General features: G+C 37.8%; 2 protein-coding genes across 2 annotated transcripts in view; both read left to right on the top strand.

The window, feature by feature from the left end:
* LOC144294805 (olfactory receptor 51H1-like) overlaps positions 1–22,304 on the top strand; it is an 85,478-nt gene that overhangs the window by 37,092 nt on the left and 26,082 nt on the right. The gene's annotated exons all lie outside the window — the stretch shown is intronic.
* On the top strand, positions 19,376–20,364 carry LOC144295444 (olfactory receptor 51H1-like). The gene has a single exon (XM_077867845.1). It carries the CDS (start codon positions 19,376–19,378, stop codon positions 20,330–20,332), a length of 957 nt encoding a protein of 318 aa, XP_077723971.1. The 3' UTR covers positions 20,333–20,364.

Here is a 22,304-nt window from a genome sequence, read left to right as displayed (position 1 = left end):
GAGGTGTTTCACAGATGGATATTCTTTTGAATGGCTGGGCTTGCAATCCCAAAAACAGAGGCTTCTGCTGTATCTCACACATTCCACAGAACGTCCTTGCTCATTAAAAACAGGTCAGGTAGGTGGGTAGACTTGACAGAAGGCAAAGCAGAAAGAGGTTTAGGATAGACGCCTGGTGAAAAAAGCCTGTAAGGCTTTTGTGGGGGTATTTAAAGCTTCACAAGGGATCTTCATATTTCATAGGCCCACACATTCCCAGAATTTTGAAAGCATTCTCATATGTACCTAACTAGCATACAAGAAGCACATGAATTTTCTACCATTTACACTATTCCAACACAAAAAGATATTCACATTTTGTTGTTGAATACATTCCCACACATAACACAGACATATTTGCATGCACCCACACACGTGCACACACACAAACACACCCTTACCCAACTTGATATGCAGAAACACTTATGTAAAGAAGATTTATATTCATGAACAGAAATATGTTTGAGGCAGATGCGTATTAAATTAACAGATATTCAAACAAAAATGTAACTTATAAACACATTCAGAGGTGCAGAAATATGCAAATACTTATTCCCTTAGAAGCAGTTCTGAATACCTTCTGATACAAATGCATGTATAAATGAAAAGGCTTATGGAAACAAAAGTGCCTGTAGGTGCACATATGTTATCTTATATGCACTCATTTCCACAAATTGTGAATGGCAAATGTTCTCTTTTTTAAAGGATTTTATTTATTTATTTGACAGAGAGAGAGAGTGAGCCTAGCAGGCAGAACAGCAGGCAGAGGGAGAGAGAGAAGTAGCTCCCCCAATTTCCAGGGAGCAGAGAGCCCAGTGCAGGGCTTGATTCAGGACCCTGGGATCATGATTGAGCAGAAAGCAGATGCTCAACTGACTGCGCCACCCAGGTGCCCCAGCAAATGCTCTTAATTAATATTTTGCCTCCTCCCACAATCACAGCTAGGTAAATTTAAAGATTCATTCTCCAGAATGTACATATGCAGCTAATGTGTAGCTCTTATCTCTTCACATACACAAATATTCATCAGATGTTCACAAACATCTTTTCAATATGCAGCCACATACATATATCTATATATATCAGAAATGCAGGGGATTGTAAACATACATCTTGAGTCATATTTTACATCACTCAATTAGGCATTGTTATTTTACTTCAAATATCTGATATGTTGCTATAAAGATAAGTAAGCTCCCTTTTTCTCAAACTGAAATCTTGCTCTCTACAGATTTACTTGGGGTCATTATCACCAAAACATGTGTATAAATACCGAATGATGTTTCTGGGGATAAAACAAAAGTTTCATTCATTACCAGATTAGTTCCCTTCCATCTGAAAGACAAATCAAACAAGGATATTTGGTTATGGGGCAGATTTGATGCTGGTGCCATGGAGAGCTCTGAGCAGCCAAGTAGAGATGGCAGAGTAATATGAACACATTTGCTCACTTTACATTTGTGTCCTATACCTAGTCCTGGGAATTAGGGCCCTCACCATAATTCTCCCCACTATTTACAAGACCAGCATTGAAGACTATATGTCAGACAGGTCTTTGGTTGCAAATGAATGCTGCAGTATTAGGATGGCCAATGTGTAAGTATTTATATCATCAGTTCCCTCAGAGGTGGCCCATCAGGGATAAAATGGAATAGAAGGAAATGGCTAAGAGAGTGGATTTGTCTCCAAAGACAATGATTGCCTCTCCTTATCCTGAGAGGCCCCTTTTGTCTCCACATTACCCTGGACTTTACTGAAAGAGCTATCTTCAATGCTGAGCACCAAGCAATCCCCTGAAAACAGGTGGTATATCCCATGGATAACCACTTACAAAGTAGGAGATCAAATCAGGTACATTATGAGATATTGACATGGTAAGAGACCTATGCACATTGGGAACATAATGAAAACAAGCATAGCATGTGTGTGTGTGTGTGGGGGGGGTGACAAAACAATCTAGGGAAGAAGAATGGTTAGGTAAGCTATAGGGCCCGAATTTAGAAAATAACCTCCCATGTTCTTAGTCTCAAACCTTAGTAGATAATTGGAATGTAAGACAACGATCAGTTCTGCTGCTCCCTATATTCACATTACTTCTCATGCTAAGTCTTTACTGGGGAGATAGAGCTTTGCCCTGAAGATGTGGGACAAAGGATCCTGACAGGTTATAGTTGGGCAAGATAAGTGGAAGATAGAAGATACCACAACTAAATTTTCAAGGTTCCTCCAAATTCCATCATTCAGAGGTTTTGGCCACCAGAAACTTAAAACTGCACTATGCAATTTGAAGATATCCCTTCATGATCTATTTGGTCAGCAAAGTCTGCTCCACATGACTTCCTAGTTCTAAAGTATGATATGAAATATTCAGTCCCAATTCCAAATACTGCATGCCTGGTCATAATCTTTGGCTTTGTACTTACAGTTACCTCTCCCTTCTCTCTAGTTTTATATCTCAGGAAATGCCTTTCCTTACTAGAACGCAAATGCTCCCAGCTCCCACAGGCCTTCTATCGTATTGCTCCCTCCCAATGAATCACTCCCTCCCCTACTACTCTTTGCACACCTCTCGCATAAGCAAGTATGCTACTGGAACTCTCCCCATGCCTTCCTACTGCTCTGTGAGCTATTTTAAGACAAGAACTATCTTTTGCATTTTTCATCCCTATAATAACATCCTTCCATGACACCTGAAATAAGTTTGTTGAATTACATGAGCTGTTTTAAACAGCTGGCTTAGACAAAAATTAGTCTCACCACCCAGATTCTGAGCCCCATAGCTCCCTGCCTTCTGCAAAGGGCACCGTGCTTTTCTGATCTCTCCACCTGCTCTGTCCCAATACTCCAGCCCCAATCTGCCTTCCAACTCTTCAAAAATTGAAGTAACTTTCTGATTATATTCAAATTCTTTGCTCTATCTCCTTTCTGTCCTTCCAGGCACAGAAACAGAAACTTCCACACCTATTTCTCCCTCCCCTCTCTTTCTTGTTTCATTTCTCCACTTTCTTCCTCTCCACATTTATTTTATCACTCTCACCCTGAGTCTTATTGTCCTCCCCTCACCTGCTTCTCCGTTTTGCAGTTCACTCACCACACTTGGTTCTCACAGCGACCCTTACACATTTTGGTGTTCTAGTGGACCGACTCAGATGTATTCTTTATGCAACCCTTATTGTGCCCCATCTGGGGGAGTGGGTGGGGTATGGGATACAAGAAAGGTGAGCACAGGTGTCCAGCCTCTTGTTGCTGAACCCCATGGGGAACCTCAATGAGAATGCTGTGGTTAGTTAAGGGTCGATTGCTTTGCCCAGAGGAAGCACCATAATAACCTTTGAACTGCAGTAGGAATGGAAGAGTCCCTCTATCCTTAGCATCCAATCCTATTCCCGTTAGCCTGTGAAGCAGGTTCCCCTCCACCCCATACTAGTTCTGAGCTCATAGACCTGATCGGTCCTGATATCCTGTCTCACCCTGGCCTGTTTTCTCTTTGACCATTACCACAGCCTCTCCCCAGCCTTTTTTTCAGAGAGTAGATAATGAGCCCCAGAGAGTGCCCCAGGCTCAGTCCACAGGGACACCTTCTGGTTTTGTTGCCTGTTTCTGTTTTGACTAATTGCCCTTAGCCCAGTGGAGTACCACATGGTGCTAATGGCTCTGAGGTCACAGGTTCCATCTCTGCAGAGATCACTTAGTCATTTTGCTTTACATCATCAGGCTAAGGGCTGAATCAATTCAAAGACTACCAGGAGTATAGAATGGCCTTTTTGTTAAAGTTTCATCTCCATCCCTGGCCACATGCACACAGCTATCTATAAAGTCAACTCTCTCTGAAATACAATGGCTAAGCTTGACTGGACCCCCTCCTTCTGGCCCAGTCATTTTGGCTCACTATCTTTCTCTCTCTCCTCTTCCCTCTTTCTTTTCTGTACTTTGTACTTTCTCATTCTCCCTGCCATTTCTTGTTCTTTATAGATGCCCTGTTTTCTGATGGATCAGGTATTGCCAGGTACCCCACTCCCCATGCCAGCTTGTAGCTTTTCCTTCACACCCTGGACATAATCAGCCCAAATCTCCATAAAAGCTAATTGTGTGCCATGCTGTCCACTGCTCCTCCCCTCCCAGAGAACTTTCAGGGTGCTTTTGTTCCTGTAATCCTTGCAGCAGACCTGGGTAACCAGATCCCAGCTCGTGGGTTTACCCAGCTCATCCTTATACTTCTACTCCCTTTCAGGAGATGGTGCCTTAATCTCTCTATTCCCAGGGCACAGCTACACTTCTCCTGGACTCAGGTTACCTTCCTCACACTCCTTCCTGCAATTCCAGCAGGTGCACTCTGTTGGACCTGGAAGCTGCCCTTTAACTCTGCAACTGAAGTTTAATCTCATGGTGAATGGAGCTGAAGACATTGACTAAATGAGTCTTAGCACCTCGAACACTCACAACTCCATAACTGGGTCCTGTCTCAAGCTCCCTGATCAGTTCAGTGAGCCATATTAATATTAATATCTTATGTTTCTACATTTGTGTGTGCAACTGTACACTTAAAGATGGTTAAGGTTCTTTGATTAGGCCATGGAACAAATGACAAAATTATCTGTATATTCCCTGACCAATCACTGAACATTTCCTAAGTTCTCCGAGTCTCTATACTGCATTCCTACTATGTATATTATTCATGTCTCAGCTCCTGTTAATGCTGCATTCCCTTTGGTCTCCTGTTTCCTGTTGTCCCCTCTTCTTGTAAAGAATGTATCTTATTGGGACACCTGGATGGCTCAGTGGTTGAGCATCTGTCTTTGGCTCAGGTTGTGATCCTGAGGTCCTGGGAGCAAGTCTGGCATCAGGCTTCCCGCAGGGAGCCTGCTTCTCCCTTTGTTTATGTCTCTGTCTCTCTCTCTGTGTCTCGTGAACAAATAAATAAAATCTTTAAAAAAGAATATATCTTATCATGTCATTTTCTGCTGCAGAATTTTTTTATTGCTTATCCTCTGCCCCTTAGATAAATGTGAAATTAGTAATAAGGCCACTCATATTACTATTTCCAATATTTTCTACTTTTACCACTAATTTCCCCTCACCCTGTAACCTGCAGTGTGGACATAGTGCATTGTCTCCTGAAAATGCCTCGAACTTTCTCACCTACGTGCTTTCACATTTGCTCTCTCTACCTGAAATATTCTTCCTAATAGCTCTGCAATCCAAATCCTAATGTTTCTCTAATACCTAGTCTAATTTCACTTCACAAGTTAAATTTCCTCTGTCCTCCCTGCACCCCACCAGCTAACAATGATCTTCCTAATTTTAAATACCTAATCTGGGTCTGAGCTCCTCAGAGCACACATAACACTTTAACTTCTCTTGTCATTATTTTAATATTAATTTCTTTTCTGAATCTCATATACACACAGATCTCCAAAACTTTTGATCTTACAAATATGAAACTCTATACTTATTAAACAATGACTCCATGTTTCCCTTTCCCTACTGCCCCTAGTAACCACCATTTTATTTTCTGTTTCTATGATTTTGACCTCTTTACATACCTCATGTAAGCGATATCTTACAATATTAAAAGGACATAACTCATATTTTTTTCATCACTCATATTTTTAACATTTCAATAGTAATCACTATTTAGTGATCACTTTTTAGTGATGTTATTGACAATTATTAAAATGCTTTTTTTCCCCATAAAGTTAAAATTTACAAACTTTCTCTGGTGATACTTAATGCTATCCAAATAATGTTGAAGTCAATATTTGAGCTTTAGCCATTAATTCAAGAAAACTTTCATGATGTATTCTATATAGAGGCTCAAAACTACAGTTTTCATCATTAAGGAAATCAATAGTTACTCTTGATCAGATTTTTTCTATATATACATATCTTTAAAAAAGTATCAAAGGGGCCACTTGGGTGGCTCAGTGTTTGAGCATCTGCCTTTGGCTCAGGTAGTGATCCCAGGGTCCTGGATTGAGTCTCATATCAGGCTTCCCACAGGGAGCCTGCTTCTCCCTCTGCCTATGTCTCTGTCTCTCTCTGTGTCTCTCATGAATAAATAAGTAAAATCTAAAAAAAAGAAGAAGTCTCAATGAACCATTTGATGGATGAAGGGTATCATTACATATGGTTTTATTTTTAAAGTTTTTAAAAGATTTTATTCATTTATTTATTCACGAGAGACACAGAAAGAGAGGAGAGAGAGAGGCAGAAATCCAAGCAGAGGGAGAAGCAGGCTCCATGCAAGGATCCCGATGTGGGACTCGATCCCGGATTCTGGGATCATGCCCTGAGCCAAAGGCAGACACTCAACTACTGAGCCACCCAGCAGTTCTACATATGGTTTTATAAATTGCTTTTGAAAGCAAAGTCCAGCTCAATTCTCTTTTGTTTTATACAAATGAAAAGAAGAGCTTCTAAAAATATTGCCCATATCTGTTAAATTAAACAAAGAAAACAAAATAAACATGAAATAGTTACAAAAGACACAAAACTCTGTTCTTATTTCTCTGGTACCTCCACAGTAGAGTTAGTATTAAGGGGGGGGAACATAGTATAGTATGTTCAGGCAGATGATTATTATTTCTGATTGCTCAGTGCAATGGGAGAGAGACTAGAGACATAATAGAGAATTAAAAGGTTTAATATATTTTATTTTGCCCTCTATACTATACAATGTAGGCCTGATTATTCAATGCAGCCAAAAAACTACTGATAGACATATTAATACTTATCTAAAGTTTATCAAACAAACATTTTAAGCAAGATCCTGGAAGTCCGGAAAATGAATCAATCAAATTTGATAACAAAATGTTCATAGAGGATCAAATAACTTAATGTTTATATTTCTGAGAAAGCATGTTCCATTTGACTACAATGTAGCTTCTTACCTTAGCAAAGTAAAGCCCAGTTATGGAATTTGTCAAGGTTATTAAATATTTCCAGGTAAAAAGGTAGAAGAAAGGATATAAAGTACATTTCTGCTCTCCTGTCCTAGAACATTTGACTCATTCTTTCTTTCAACATTGTTTCTTGCTCCCTGGGAGGGGTAAGGCAGCAGAGCTTATGATGGCATGGTTGACATCAGGACCTTGTTTGGCCACATCACATGGCCAGAAAGGAAGGTGGGAATAGCAACAGAAGGCACAGTGCTTGACACATTTTGCTTTTAAATGCGGACATCAGAAGCAAATGGTTGAAAATTGCTTTGAAGGAGCATTCAGTTAGGTAACAAAAAACCTCATATCCTGTGCATGCTAAGAGTGAAAGGCTCTCAAGAAAAGGAAAATAAGCCGAACTTGAAAAGGGGGGGGGGGAAGAGAGAGAGAGAGAGAAAGTTACAGTGTCTATTCCTGAGGATTTACAGATAGTCTTTGTTCCACAACCATCCTCACCTAATCCAGGGTGTCCTTCATGGAACTTTCCTGAAAGAGCAATGAGGAAGGAAGAAGTCAGTGGAGTTGACAGTGCCTAAGCAACCTAGATACCACTCAATTCTTTTTGTTTTTTTTATAAAGATTTTATTTATTTATTCATGAGAGACACAGAAAGAGAGGCAGAGACACAGGCAGAAGGAGGAGAAGCAGACTCCATGCAAGTAGCCTGATGTGGGACTGGATCCTGGGAATCCAGGATGAGGCCCTGGAACAGAAGGCAGATGCTCAACCACTGAGGCAACCGCCCAGGCATCCCGATACCACTCTATTCTTTTTTTTTTTTTTTTTTCCGATACCACTCTATTCTTAATGAAACAAGGTTTGCCCCAAATTTCCTGGGCTGAGACTCAAGAAGGAAATTTCTGATTTGTAAAGAAACTCAGAGATTTGAGCAGAAGATTGTTTAAAAAAAGAAAGAAAAGGTCCAGAGTATTATGCTAAGTGAAACAAGTCAGTCAGAGAAGGACAAATACTGTATGATTTTACTCATATGTGGAATTTAAGAAAGGAAACAAACGAGTATAGGGGAAAAAAGAGAGAGAGAAGCAAACCAAGAAATAGGCTTTAATTGAGAACAAACTGAAGGTAACCAGATGGGAGGTGGGTGGGGGGATGGGTTAAATAGGTGGTGGGGATTAAGGAGTGCACTTGCTGTGATTAACACGGCATGTTGTTTGTAAGCATTGAATCACTATATTGCACACCTGAAACTAATATTACACTGTATTGTAACTGACTGGAATTTAAATAAAAATTTAAAATACAAAAAGATTCAGCAAATACATTTTTGTCCACTGTCAATGTTGCCACAAAAATGTAGCACTTAGAATAATTTGGCGTTTTGCCAAATTTGATGATAAATTCCCTGATTTAACATAAACCAGACAAGCTCACTACTCAGCAATTACTTAACATTTACTGAGAGGGAAAGAGTAAGCAAACGTACTATACTTGTATTTCTTGAGGCCACTAGCAGACTGCCCAAAGTGTACCACAATGGCATATTAATTATTTTGAATTGAAACTACCTGGAAATAGCCAGTGCAAGGACACTCAGACTCTTTTGTCATCCCACAAGCAGGAAATAAATCTCCTATGAAAGGTAGCTTCTCTGTACCAAGAAGTGAAAGGACATCCTTATCACCAGAAGTAGAAACTTTAAAGCTGAGAAAGCTGCAGAAACAAACCTTGCTATTTTATTACTAATTTACTAACTTAGCCCAAATTTTACTTACTGGAAATTTCACTTAAGCTCTTAAATGCCTGTTTTGTCTATTCTGCCAATTTCTCACAAATTTATTGTCTCTTTGTCTAAAATGTATAAAAACTGCCTGCCCTGTCAGTTGTTTGCATATCAATTTCATTACTAAGCCTGTGTGCACTTAATAAAACCTTGGAGTTTTCTTCTGTTAATCTGTTTCATGTAAATTTAATTCTTAGTCCAGCAAGAAGAACCTTGGACAAAGGAAAATTTCTTCCTCCTCTTAATAGTCTTTATAGGTAAACTATTGCTTCAAAATTAGCCAGTATTTCCAAAAATATATGTGGCAATGGAGTTTAATATTTCTGCTGAGTTCAATATTTCTTGCTCAAGCCCAAGGGAGTGGCATAATAAAAAAGGCAAAACAAGACTCAGTCGGTAGGCTCTAGTTTGTTGGCTATTGGTTTTGAGGTCTCATATCCTAGAGGCTGCTCTTATCCTTGCCTGTGGTCTATTCCGCATTCAAAGGCAGTAATAGCATGTTGAATACAACACATTTTTATGGCCAAAACTCTTAGCAAATTAGAAATACAAGGGAAACTTCATAATTGTACAAAGGGCATCTATAAAAATGTTTTTTTTTTAAATTTTTCTTACTGGAGTTCAGTTTGCCAACATATAGCATAACACCTAGTGCTCATCCCGCCAAGTGCCCCCCTCAGTGCCCATCATCCAGTCACCCCAACCCCCCACCCACCTACCCTTCCACTACCCTTTGTTCATTTCCCAGAATTAGGTGTCTCTCATGTTTTGTCACCCTCTCTGATATATTGCACTCATTTTCTCTCCTTTCCCTTTATTCCCTTTCATTAATTTTTACATTCCCCAAATAAATGAGACCATATAACGTTTGTTCTTCTCCAATTGACTTATTTCACTCAGCATAATACCCTCCAGGTCCATTCACATCAAAGCAAATGGTGGGTATTTGTCGTTTCTAATGGCCGAGTAATGGAGTGCAGGTGTTCTGGCGTTTCACTGCATCTGTATCTTTGGGGTAAATCCCCAGCAGTGCAATCGCTGGGTCGTAGGACAGATCTATTTTTAACTCTTTGAGGAACCTCCACACAGTTTTCCAGAGTGGCTGCACCAGTTCACATTCCCACCAACAGTGCAAGAGGGTTCCCCTTTCTCCACATCCTCTCCAACACTTGTTGTTTCCTGCCTTGTTAATTTTCACCATTCTCACTGGTGTGAAGTGGTATTTCATTGTGGTTTTGATTTGTATTTCCCTGATGGCCAGTGATGCAGAGCACTTTCTCATGTGTTTGTTGGCCATGTCTATGTCTTCCTCTGAGAAAATTCTAACGTTACAATTGGTGATGAAAGACTTCATGTTTTCTCCCTAAGACTGGGAAAAAAGGCAAGAGTATATGTTCTGATCATTCTTGTACAACATTGTACTGGAAGTTCTACTCAGTACAATGAGGGCATATAGAAGGCATAGAGATATAGATTGGAAAGGGATAAATATGCAACTGTGTATTCACAGATAGCATGACAGTCTATATTTTAAAACTCCTGAGAAATCTGTGAGAAGGTCCTAGAAACTTTGGCAACTTTGGCAAGGTAACAGGATATAAAGTCAATATAAATAAATCAGTTATATTTCTATATACTAGCAATGACTAATTAGAAATAGATTTTGTTAAAGTACTATTTACAATAGCACCAAAATGACACACCAGGGTATGTAGCTAATGAAATTTGTGCAGGATTATTATGTTGAAACTATAAAGCATTGCTAAAAGAAATGAGATGACCTAAATAAGTGGTGAAAATAAATTTCAGGACTCAACACTTTTTAAGATATCAATTCTGTCTAAATTGTTCTACAGATTTAATACAATTGCCATCAAAATCCCAGCCATGTTTTTGGTAGAGATAGATAACCTTCTTCTAACATGTATGTGCAAGGGTGCCTGTGTGGCTCAGTTTGTTAAGCATCCAACTCTTGATTTTTGGCTCAGGCCATTATCTCAGGGTCATGACCTCAGAGTTGTGGGATTGAGCCTCATGTTGGGCTCCATGCTCAGTACAGAGTCTGTTGGAGATTCTTTCTTTCTCTCTCTCTCCCTTTACCCCCACTAACATGTGCTCTCTAAATAAATAAATAAATAAATAAATAAATAAATAAACAAACAATCCTTAAAAATAAATAAATAAATGTATGCAAAGTCAAAGGAACTACTATAGACAAAACAATTTTGAAAGAGAAGAGAAAGTTTGAAGACTCAATATTTAACTTCTAGACTTCCTATAAAGAATTGGAAGGATTTGGTTTTGGCAAAGGGATAGATACATCAGTGAAATAGCATAGAGAATCTACAAATAGACCTACAGAAATATGGTCAATTGATTTTTGAGCAAGAAAATCATAAACCTAAATATAAATCATAATATTATAAAACTTCTAGAAGAGAAAATATAGAGTTCTTGAGACTTTTTGTTATGAAAATAATTCTTAAATTAGACACCAAAAATGCAACTCAAAGCAAACAAAAAATATATATATTTCATCAAAAATATTTTTATAAGACATATTTTTATAATAATGCTTAATGAAAGACACTGTTAAGAGAAAAAGCAAGACAGACTGGGGGAAAAGTCACAAAATACATAAACAACAAAGTTTTCTTAATCAAAATATATATTAAAATAAAGCTACAAATTCAACAAGAAAAAAGTAATCCATTAGGAAATAATGGGTCAAATATTTGAACAGACATTTCACCAGAGAAGACATATATGTATGGCAATAAACACATAAAAAGAGGCTCGGGGATCCCTGGGTGGCGCAGCGGTTTGGCGCCTGCCTTTGGCCCAGGGCGCGATCCTGGAGACCCGAGATCGAATCCCATGTCGGGCTCCCGGTGCATGAAGCCTGCTTCTCCCTCTGCCTATGTCTCTGCCTCTCTCTCTCTCTCTCTCTCTCTCTCTGTGTGACTCTCAAAAATAAATAAAAATTTAAAAAAAAGAGGCTCAACATTGTTAGTCATTAAGAAAATATAAATTGAAAACACCATGTTGAGAAATCACTATATGCCTGTAAGCATGACAAAAATAGATAATTTCTTGAAGTCTCTTGAGTCCTTTAAGGTGCTGGTTGGAACAAAAGCAGCTAGGACTCTCATACACTGATGATGGGAATACAAAATGGCACAATGACTTTGAAAAATAATTTGGCATTTTTTAAATAAAATTAGATACATACTTAAGATATGCCTGGGATATACACTTCTAGGTATTTAAATAAGAGAAATAAAAACTTACATACATATAAAAACCTATGTGTGAATGCTTATAACAGCTTTATTTGTAAATGAATTTCCTTCAACTGCCAAATGGATGGATAAACAGAATATCACCTATATCCATAACAATGAAACACTGCTTAGCAATAACATGGAAAATTGTCAAATGCATTATGTTAGATGGAAAAAGTCAGATTTGAAAGATAACATACCATTTAATGAACCAAAGTTATAGGGTCAGGCAACAGATTCGTGCTTGCTAAGGGCTGCAGTAGGTAGAAGGGATCAATTACCAGGGGTAACAACATGAGGGAATGTTTCCGGTTGATGGAGCTTTTCTGCCTTTGGATTAGAGTGGTCGTTATGTGACTGCATTTGCCAAAATTCATAGAATTGCACAAAAAGAAGTAAATTTCATTGGATGTAAATTTTAAAACCATTAAAAAATGTAAACCATCATTAGAACATTAGGCAATTTCAGTTCTTTAAGATTTATCTTTCAAGGCTCATTCATCTTTTCTTATGTTCTCTTTCTCTCCCATTCTCTCATTATATTATCTTCCCTTGCTTCCCAGTTTTTTTCTTCCTCCCTTTCTTCTGTCCTTCTACACTTCCATTTTTTTAATAAAACAAATATGTTTTGATCAACTTTGGATCATGAATTGAAGCATTTGTGTTTGACAAATTCTAGTAATTCTGTTTTTTAAATGCTTCAGAAATGTGGTAAGAATGAGTCAATAGAAAGAATATGTTTTGGGAAAAATTTACACTTGCACAAATGTTAAAAATAGTTTTGATGTTATGAAAAGTCCTTAAGGATAAAGAAGATATATTACATAAAAACTTACAAATTATTTGCAAATGCATTTTCAGTGTCTCATGATTATGATTTTTTCATAAGGCTTTCATAAGAAAGTCAAATTTATGTGGCAATGAAATAATTTAATTACATATAATAAGACATCTGTCCAGTTCAAATTTGGTTAGTGCCAAATATTATTAGAGTAATATTTTCTAAAGAAACTGACAATAAAAGTAACCTGATTTCTCATACGTAGTTAAGAGAAAGAAGGAACAAGGAAGAATAAGAATAAGCAAAGCAATTTATTTTATGTAAGTAAAAAAAGGTTAGAATGTTAATGAAGAAGTCCATCTAGGAGAAACAGAGGGTGTGGAATTGTATAACACTGTTAGATATAGAAAGAAAGGAACAATATTAGAAATATTTAAGAGGTAAAAATGTCAGGACTCACTATTTATTGGATGACTTATATTTTTGTATTTACATTGACTAGATGGATTGAACTATCAACTGAGATATAAAATTAAAAATATAGCTGGTTGAAGTATGGAGGAGAAAGCATAAAGTTGCTTTATAAAGTTAGGGATTTGTTGAATGAATATGTGTGATGCAGAAGTAAAGATGATTGCCACAAAACAGACATATAGAACTGTCTGAAGCTCAACACCAGCATGAGGATCAGAAATATAGATTTGGAAGGAATCTTCTTATATGTAAAGTTGAATGAGAAAAACAAGAGTTAAAGTAGGAAATGGAGTCAAAGACTCTAGTACTGGGGTAGGGTTAATATTGATCCTGGAAAGAGGCAATTTACTTGAACTCTGGGAAGGAAAGGATGAGCGTGGATATATTTTAAGAAGTACTTAAAAGGGGGTGAGTTACTGAAAATGATTGGAGCAAATCACAATTCTTTTGAATTAATAGGGAAAGAGTTTTGCTATAAATGTGATGGGAGAAAGATTGAGTGGGAGGGGGGTTGGAAATGTGAATTTTTGAAATTGCTTTTGATAGGAATGGTATTAGTATATAATACAATCCAATAATTAATGGAAGATAGCTTCTCTAAATCTATAGGACCATACAATCTGACCTATTGCACGGTCAGTGTCCTCTATCCATTTTCAGCTTTGGAGAGGTTGAAACTTAAAAAGAGAGGTAGTAATATTTATTTATATATTTGTGCTGACATATAAACAGAGAATGAAAAGAAATCAGAATCCAGGGGCACCTAGGTGGCTCAGTTGGTTAAGCATCTGACTTGATTTGGGCTCAGGTCATGACCTCAGAGTTGTGAGACTGGAACACTGTATAGGGCTCCACACTGAGCATGGAGCTTGCTTGGGATTCTGTCTCTCCCTCTGCCTCTCCCTGCTCATGCTCTTTCTCTCTCTCTAAGAATAAAATAAAATCTTAAAAAAATCAGAATCCATGTGAGATACAAATGCTCAACCTATATAAGTAAAAAACCCAACCAAACTAAACCAAAACAGAGCAACCAACCAACAAATCAACAAACAATAAAAAATCTTTGGCTGAGGGATTAGCATAAAATTATAGTGATTCAATTACTCAAAACCCCTATGTGTCAATATAGATGAAAAATATGAGTAAGAATGTGACTGAGTTGCAAGATATCATATTTGTAATGGGCAGTGGAATATAGAGATTAAATTATTCCAAGTAGAGCAATTCCACAGCTTAATTACTCCAATCATTATTAAATCATTATTAAAATAATGATTATATGATGTAGAAATGGATTTTATTTGGTTAAGGAACTGAATACTTTGAGAGTCTATGGTATTGAGGAGTAATCTGTATTAATGTTAAATTACTATGGGACTATCATGTAGATACATGCAATTGATAAAGAGAGCTTAGTCTATGAGGCTCATTCTATATGAGAATTTCTTCCTTATCTAGTCATGTTGACCTTCAAGATCCAGGAAGTCTGGATCAAACATGGGGCAGTGAGGAACCCCTGCTCTATTATTTCTATCACAAGTAATTTCTACAATAAAAATACTTGTAGTTATATCAACAATCTTGACTAATTTGCAGTACGATCCTCTTTTCTCTTTGGAAGCATATGATAATACTCACCATGTAACTTCACAAGAGTTTTAAAGTCGTGAGGATTTATGAGGATTGAAAGCATAAAGCAAATGTGATAAATTATATAAATGATGAAGTTCAGAATTAATATTAGATATTTTATTATTAATGCTGCTGCTGTTATTAGTATTCAGAGGGAATATAGGGACGGTAGCATTATCTGAAGGTGATAACTGGATATTATGCAACATAAATTGCCTCTTGACTGATTGGTATGATTGATGACTCCCTGTAGGGCTTCTTGCTTTCCTTTTGCACAGCGCATGGTTAGGCTTATTAGGTTGCTACTGAAAACTGAAAAATGCAGATAAAACATCAGGAAAGGGCAGCCCCGTTGGCTTAGCAGTTCAGCGCCGTCTTCAGCCTAGGGCGTGATCCTGGAGTCCTGGGATTGAGTCCCAACTCAGGCTCCCCGCGCGAAGCCTACTTCTCACTCTGCCTGTGTCTCTGCCCTCTCTCTGTGTGTGACTCTCATGAATAAATAAATAAAATCTTTTTAAAAAATCAGGAAAAAATTCATTCACTAGGGAGCCATTTCAAATGTATATTTCATGGGAAAATAGAATGGGAGAATCTTGGTCACTTTTCCTTGAGATATTTTTGTTTGTTAGTTTTGCTGTGTTTTGAGAAACATAAAGGCAACTATCATTCATTTTAGGGCATGGGAAGAGTGAGATGGCTAAAATGGCCCTGAGAGACCATGATTTTTTTTTTCCAATCATGGATTTATTTATTTTTTTTACATATGTATATTTTTTTAATTGGAGTTCAATTTGCCAACATATAGCATAACACCCACTGCTCATCCCATCAAGTGCCCCCCTCAGTGCCTGTCACCCAGTCACACACACCCCCCCCCCCAGCCCACCTCCCTTTCCACCACCCATTGTTCATTTCCCAGAGTTAGGAGTCTCTCATGTTCTCTCTCAGAATGAGCAATAAGCAAATTCTGAAATTGATCCCCTCCACACACAAACGCTTTTTTCCACTAGCCTTCTCAATGCTATCTGATATCACAGACATGAATATCTAGGAAGTGATTTTACAGCCCTGGGGATGCTTCTTCAATCTCAGAAGCTCCCGGGAATACTCTAGCTCATTGATCTGTGAAACTCTCCATAGTGTGGTGGGAGGAGGACTTTTGGAGCAGTGCAAGAAATAAAAGTCCTCAGGTGGGTAGTGGCAATGGCTATGCCTGGGGAGTCTTAGGCTGTTTAAGATCCTCTTCTGGTTAGGGATACTCTCAGGAAACAGGTAAGTTTTAAGGCAAAATCAGAGGATAAAGTTGGCTTATCAACAGACTATTTTAAAATATATTTAAATATATATTTTAAAATATTGAAGTTTCTAATAGTCTCCTCCTAATCACTCTGTCCTGTCCCTTTATCTCTTCTTTGTCCTTTGTTCTCTAAAAAGCACAGTATGTCCTATATTCTTGCCCTCTTTCTCATTCACACCTTTCAGAGAAAGATGTGAAGACAACTTCTTTAACCTTTGTTGAATAAGTCACCTTTTCTAAGAGATGGATAGATGGCTGATCTCTGTAGTAAATGCATTGCCTTAAAATGTAGGGAACTCCCAGTCAATGGAATAATGTAGGCAGAAGATAAGTGTCACCTACAGAATACTGAGTAATAGCTTCTATATTGGTTAGACATTGGACTTCTAAAATTTCTTTCATTTAGAACCCTAAAATGATTGCAGTTTGGGAATTTCCCCCTTGATAAGGAGGTTTGCAGCTCTACTATCAGAGAAGGTGTTGTTATTATTAATCTTTACATCAGGATGGTTTTTCTGACTTCCTATTTCCTCAGGTTCTCTATGGCTATCATACATCCTGATAAATGAAGAGTGTACCTCTCGTTTAAAGGCCAGACCCAATCTTATTTTATCATCTACAAATATCTTAGATTGCTTAGAAACTTGGAAGTTTCCCTAATACTTAACAGCAGATAGAAGTGTATTTTTTGCTTATTTGTTTGTTTGCTGTTACTCACATAAGAGAGAAATGTAGTTTTATTTTCTTGTTTATCTGCTCCTATATTTAGGATCTATAATGAGGCCCTATAGCTTGTGGTAGCCTTAGTGCAGATTCAGAACACTCAGGACAATCTGTTTTTCCATAAATATGGCAGTATAAACAGTAGAGGACTCAGGGCTAGATAAAACTTTCAAAGAAATTGAAAGACCTAAAAGCTTAATCTTCAGGAGATAAACTTGAACTCCTCCTATTTTCTAGATCATGGGCAATATAGATAAAAAATAAAATCTAAAAAAAAAATAAATAAAATAAAATAAAATAAAATCTAAGGACCCATATTAGAGAGTAAGCATCTTGGCCAACAGATGCAATTTTGACTTGGTCTTCTCAAGTTGCACCCTCAAGCTCCCATTGCATTTAGTTGTAATATTCCTCAGCAAGGCTATGATTTCCCCCTCTCTTATCAGCTTTGCTACTAACCAAGTGTTTGCCTCAGGGCAAGTTAATTTTCATTATGTAAGCTTCAGTTTTTTATTAGTAAAATGTTAAATAAGTCAACTTTTACTTCTGCTAGTCTTTGGATCTCTGTTTTTATTATTTTTCTCTTCTCTCCTTCCCTCCCTCTACCTTATCTTCTTTTCCCCTCTATTTGTCTGTCTCTTAAATGTTTCTCTCATTTCCACTTTTTGTTACAATTATTTGAAAAACATAAACATTTTGTTTCACAAAAATCCCTAAAACAGACAGAAACCAAAACAATATTTTATTGGAAAGAAATATATGCTGGTAATCTAATAGGCCAGATATTTGAACCAACAGGTAGCTCTTTTTCATAAAAGCAATGGAAAGAAGTGGGTGTTTGATAGAAAGAGAGAAAATTTCCTGGCCAAGGCTGGGGAAATATGAATTGTAGATCTTTCAAAGAGGATCTTTTGGGAGATGTCAAAAACAGTTACAGTGTGGTTTTTGCTTCACCATGAACATGGGTCAGCCAGATATATACAGCCTGGAGGTGAAATATTCAAGAATTGAAGAGCAGAGGGAAAATTATTAAAAAAAAAAAATCAAAAGAGATCCAAAAGCAAATGTGATTCTTTGCTGATAGATGAGAACCCATCAGTTTTCACTTCTACTAACTGCAAAGAGCTCTAACCAAAAAATTGAAAACAGAACAAAAAATGAGAAAGAAACAAATTAAAATCTCAATGTCAACACAAAGAACATATGAAAAAAAGAACTTTTTATTCCAAGTAATCATAATAAAAAACACACATCTTGCTTTCTAAAGCCTCTACATTTTTACATTTTTAATCCTCACACTGCCGTTATGGGGTAGGTACAATGCATTACATATGAAGGAGCAGGGGAACTGGAATCTGAATCCAAGATGTGTGGATCTAAAGTCTGTGTCCCTGACACTATATTGCCTCAGAGTGAATTTAATTCCAACGAACTGATGGAGGCAACTGAGGAATGTCTTAAGGGTCAAAACCTCTCAAAGAGAGTATGCTCTACCTCTGACTAGCGTTCATGTCTAAAGTCAAATGATCCCATCAGGCTGCCCTGCAGCATTAATTTAATTCCTGATTCTGGCAACATAAGCATGTCTTCCAGGTCTCTAGTAAAGCCTCTGTAAAGACTCTCTCAGTCAGAGTGCTACATGCGTTATGCATGATCACTGTGCCTTAGCAATTGGATGTTAACAGATGGTCCCAATCCTGAAAAAGGCTTCAAGCAAGCCCTGAAGGGTCTTACTTCCTTTTAGACAAAATGGATTATGCTAAAAAAAAAAGAGAAAAATAAATGCTGTTGTTTCTTTCCTAAGTATAATTTAGTATCCTTTCTTTTAAGATATTACCAGATTGGAGATAACAAATACATCTCAGTTAAGTGGCTGTGTGAGGTTCCTGGGTTGATACTAATTCTAAGGCCATATCTAGGCTCAGGAGACATGAAGGAGGGTTGCACTCAAATAGAAGCATAGGCATGTACACTTGGCATTTCTATCCCTGCCTTAGATACAAGATCCATTGCCTTCATGAGAGATCTTGGCATAAGAAGTATGTTGGATAGGAATGGCATTTTATATTGATTCAGTCTTGGTTATTATGTCCTTAGCCTTGACTCAACTACTTGTAAGATATTGATTAGAAAGAGGGAGGGAGGAAAGGACAGGAGGGGGAGAACATTTTCTCCAATGCACACTGCATTACAGTGTGTGCTTCAAACTGAATATGACTTATCTGTAGTTGGGTTAGTCTTTTTCTCCTGGCCCAGTAGAAGCTTCCTCACAAGATACACTATGGAGTAGTAATTTCAAGGATTCAGTCCTCTCTTACACCCTCCCCACCTATGTGAAAATAAAATTGTTTCACTCCCAGGGAAGTCAGATTCTAATAAATTGTTAATCCCTGTCATTGTATTTTTAGGAAGTCACCCATCAGGATCCCACCAGCTCCCTCCTCATGCCTGTGTCATATTCGCTTCATGGCAGATAATAATTATTCTCACTTCCAACATCCTTACTTTGTCTTAACTGGAATTCCAGGGCTTGAACAAAAGTATTATTGGATGGCATTCCCACTGGGTGCTATATATGTCATCGCCCTTTTTGGCAATGGTGTCATTATTTCTACCATCAAGTCTGAATCATCCCTGCATATCCCTATGTACTATTTTCTGTTCATGCTGGCATTGGCAGACATGGGGCTTGCCCTTTGTACTTTGCCCTCTATGCTAGGCATATTTTGGTTTAACTATAAGTCCATTGCTTTTGATGCCTGCCTTGTTCAGATGTACTTCATTCATACCTTCTCTGCCATTGAATCTGGCGTGCTGGTGGCCATGGCTTTTGATCGGGTTGTAGCCATCTGGGACCCCCTCAGGTATGGTACCATCTTAACCAATGGTGTGGTCGGCAGAACAGGGGCCATCATCCTGACAAGAGCAGTCTTTGTGGTCTTCCCTGTGCCTTTCCTCATCAAGCGTCTTCCCTTCTACCGCTCCAACATCCTCTCCCACTCCTTCTGCCTCCACCAAGACGTCATGCGACTTGCCTGTGCCAGCACTCGTGTCAACAGTCTCTATGGACTTATTGCTGTCATCTTCACCAAGGGTTCTGACTCCCTCTCCATCCTCTTCTCCTATGTGTTCATATTCCGAACAGTAATGGCCATTGCCTCAGGGAAGGGCCGGCTGAAGGCACTCAACACCTGTGTTTCACATATCTGTGCTGTACTTATCTTCTATGTTCCACTCATTGGGGTATCTGTCATTCACCGTTTTGGAAAGCATCTTTCACCACTGACTCATGCTCTCATGGCTAATGCCTACCTTCTTGTACCCCCTGTGCTTAACCCTATAGTCTATACTGTGAAGACCAAGGAGATACGAAAGAAAATCATCCAAATATTTGTTCAAACCAAGATTACCGCAGAAGGTTAGGATCTGCCAATTTGAGAGAAGAATCTATTCTGTAAAGGCTCAGGTATGACTATGAGAAATAAAGGTTTATGTTTTTCATGTTTTCTGTGTGATTTGATTTGGGCAAAGAGAGATTTCCCTGTTCTCAGAGCCTATTTTCCTTTTCCTATGCTGAATTGTTCTTTGCTAAGTATAGAAAAAGGGACATCTATGGGAACTGTTCATTGTACTGTCCTATAGCCCTGAATTTGTGAGTTGGCACATAATAGCTAACGGCAGGGAATATTACAAATTCAATTTTTAAATGATTCTTTTTTTTAAAATTTTTTTAATAAATTAATTTTTTATTGGTGTTCAATTTACCAACATACAGAATAACACCCAGTGCTCATCTTTTGAAAACAAATAGGCCATGAATTTAATGCCTTTTAAATGAAAGCTTACCAAATTAATTTAACATTCTAGTTCAAGAATTAGGAATGTCCTCCATTTCCTTAAAAGGAGAGAAATGAACCATACCCATTTAATAATAAGAAAACACATGGGAATAATAGATTATTAAAACATGAATCAGAAAAATGACCAAATTATAGGATTAAGAATATAAATGTATACAATTGAGCAGGAGCCGATTGTGTTGCATAACTTGGGATCAAAAGAATAAGAGTAAGGTTTAGTTTTTCCATGTGTGACATAGGTAATTTTCTTACCTTGGCATCCAGTTTGTTATGAAATTCAGTTTAATCATAGGACTACGATCATTTGTCAACTATGAGGTTTTGTGCAACTATAAGGAGTGTTCAAGCTGTCAAACATAAGAGAATAAGAGAAGTTGTATGTATAGGCTGTCCACTGAGCAAAAGACACAGTTCTGGAGCCTTTTACATATTATTTTATTTGGTAATTACAGCATCCCTATGAGGTAAAGTGTTATGCACTATTACCTATATGTGATGAGGCAAGTACAGAAAGGAAGAAAGTTTGAAAATTTTTGTACCAATTTGACTTTGCAGTGACACCAAAGCACACAATTTTGTACACAATAAAACAAAATTGTATAGGTGCAATTTTTTTTCCTGGTCTGAGTGAGTGAGGTGTGGAGTTTCCTAGGAAGGCAAACAGGGTGCCATTGGGAGCCCATAGGCTGTGATTGTGGCTTCTGGTGTGACAAAGGGATTAAGTGCAGGTCCAGATGGAGGGGCAGGGAGAGGATGGACTGGAATGAACTGAATTTTTTGTAAAAAATCATATTTTTTCATGTCTAATTGGAATACTTATGATAGATATTTTAAATTTAATTATGAAAATGTATGATAGTTCTAGTGGCGGAGATAGACAAGTAAAAATAGGAATGCTTTCTAGGTGTCGATAAGGTCACCTGGAAAGTAGGACATGCTATCCACTTTCTCAGGTAAGGATAGCCCAAAATCAGCATGCTTTTGATATTTTGTTGATATGTGAATTTAATCCTTTTAGTGTCATGACAAGATCCTATAATCAGAGTCTGGAGACCACATTCATTAGACCATAATGTAATTCCAATTTCTTTCTGTATGCCCATCTCAAGAATCTAGATACACTGTGACTTTTACAATGTTCAGTAACCTGATTTTTGCTCTCTGCAATGTTGGAAAACATCAAGGAGTAGTTCCAACATTATCTGAAGTCTTTCGACCAAGCTTCTCCCCCAACTTCCTGATGTACACATTTGTCTCTTAAAGTCACGACTGCAGTATATAGAATCCCCAGCTTCCACGACCTAATCCTTAGAATTGTGAATATGTAATGTTACATGGCAAGGGAAAATTAAGACTACAGATGGGATTAAGGATGCTAATAAAATGACTTTGAGATAGTCATTACCTTGAATTACATTGGTGGGCTCAATTTAAAGGGCTCACAAGAACCCTTTAAATGTGAAAGAGGGAGGCAGAGCATCAATGTAAGAGTGATGTGATGTGAGGTGACTTGACTTGCTGTTGTTGGCTTTGAA

Source organism: Canis aureus, chromosome 23 (genome assembly GCF_053574225.1).
Source record: "Canis aureus isolate CA01 chromosome 23, VMU_Caureus_v.1.0, whole genome shotgun sequence".
In the NCBI taxonomy this organism is placed as follows: domain Eukaryota; kingdom Metazoa; phylum Chordata; class Mammalia; order Carnivora; family Canidae; genus Canis; species Canis aureus.
Note: the sequence above shows the minus strand (reverse complement) of the source record. Positions and strands in the feature narration are given on the sequence as shown.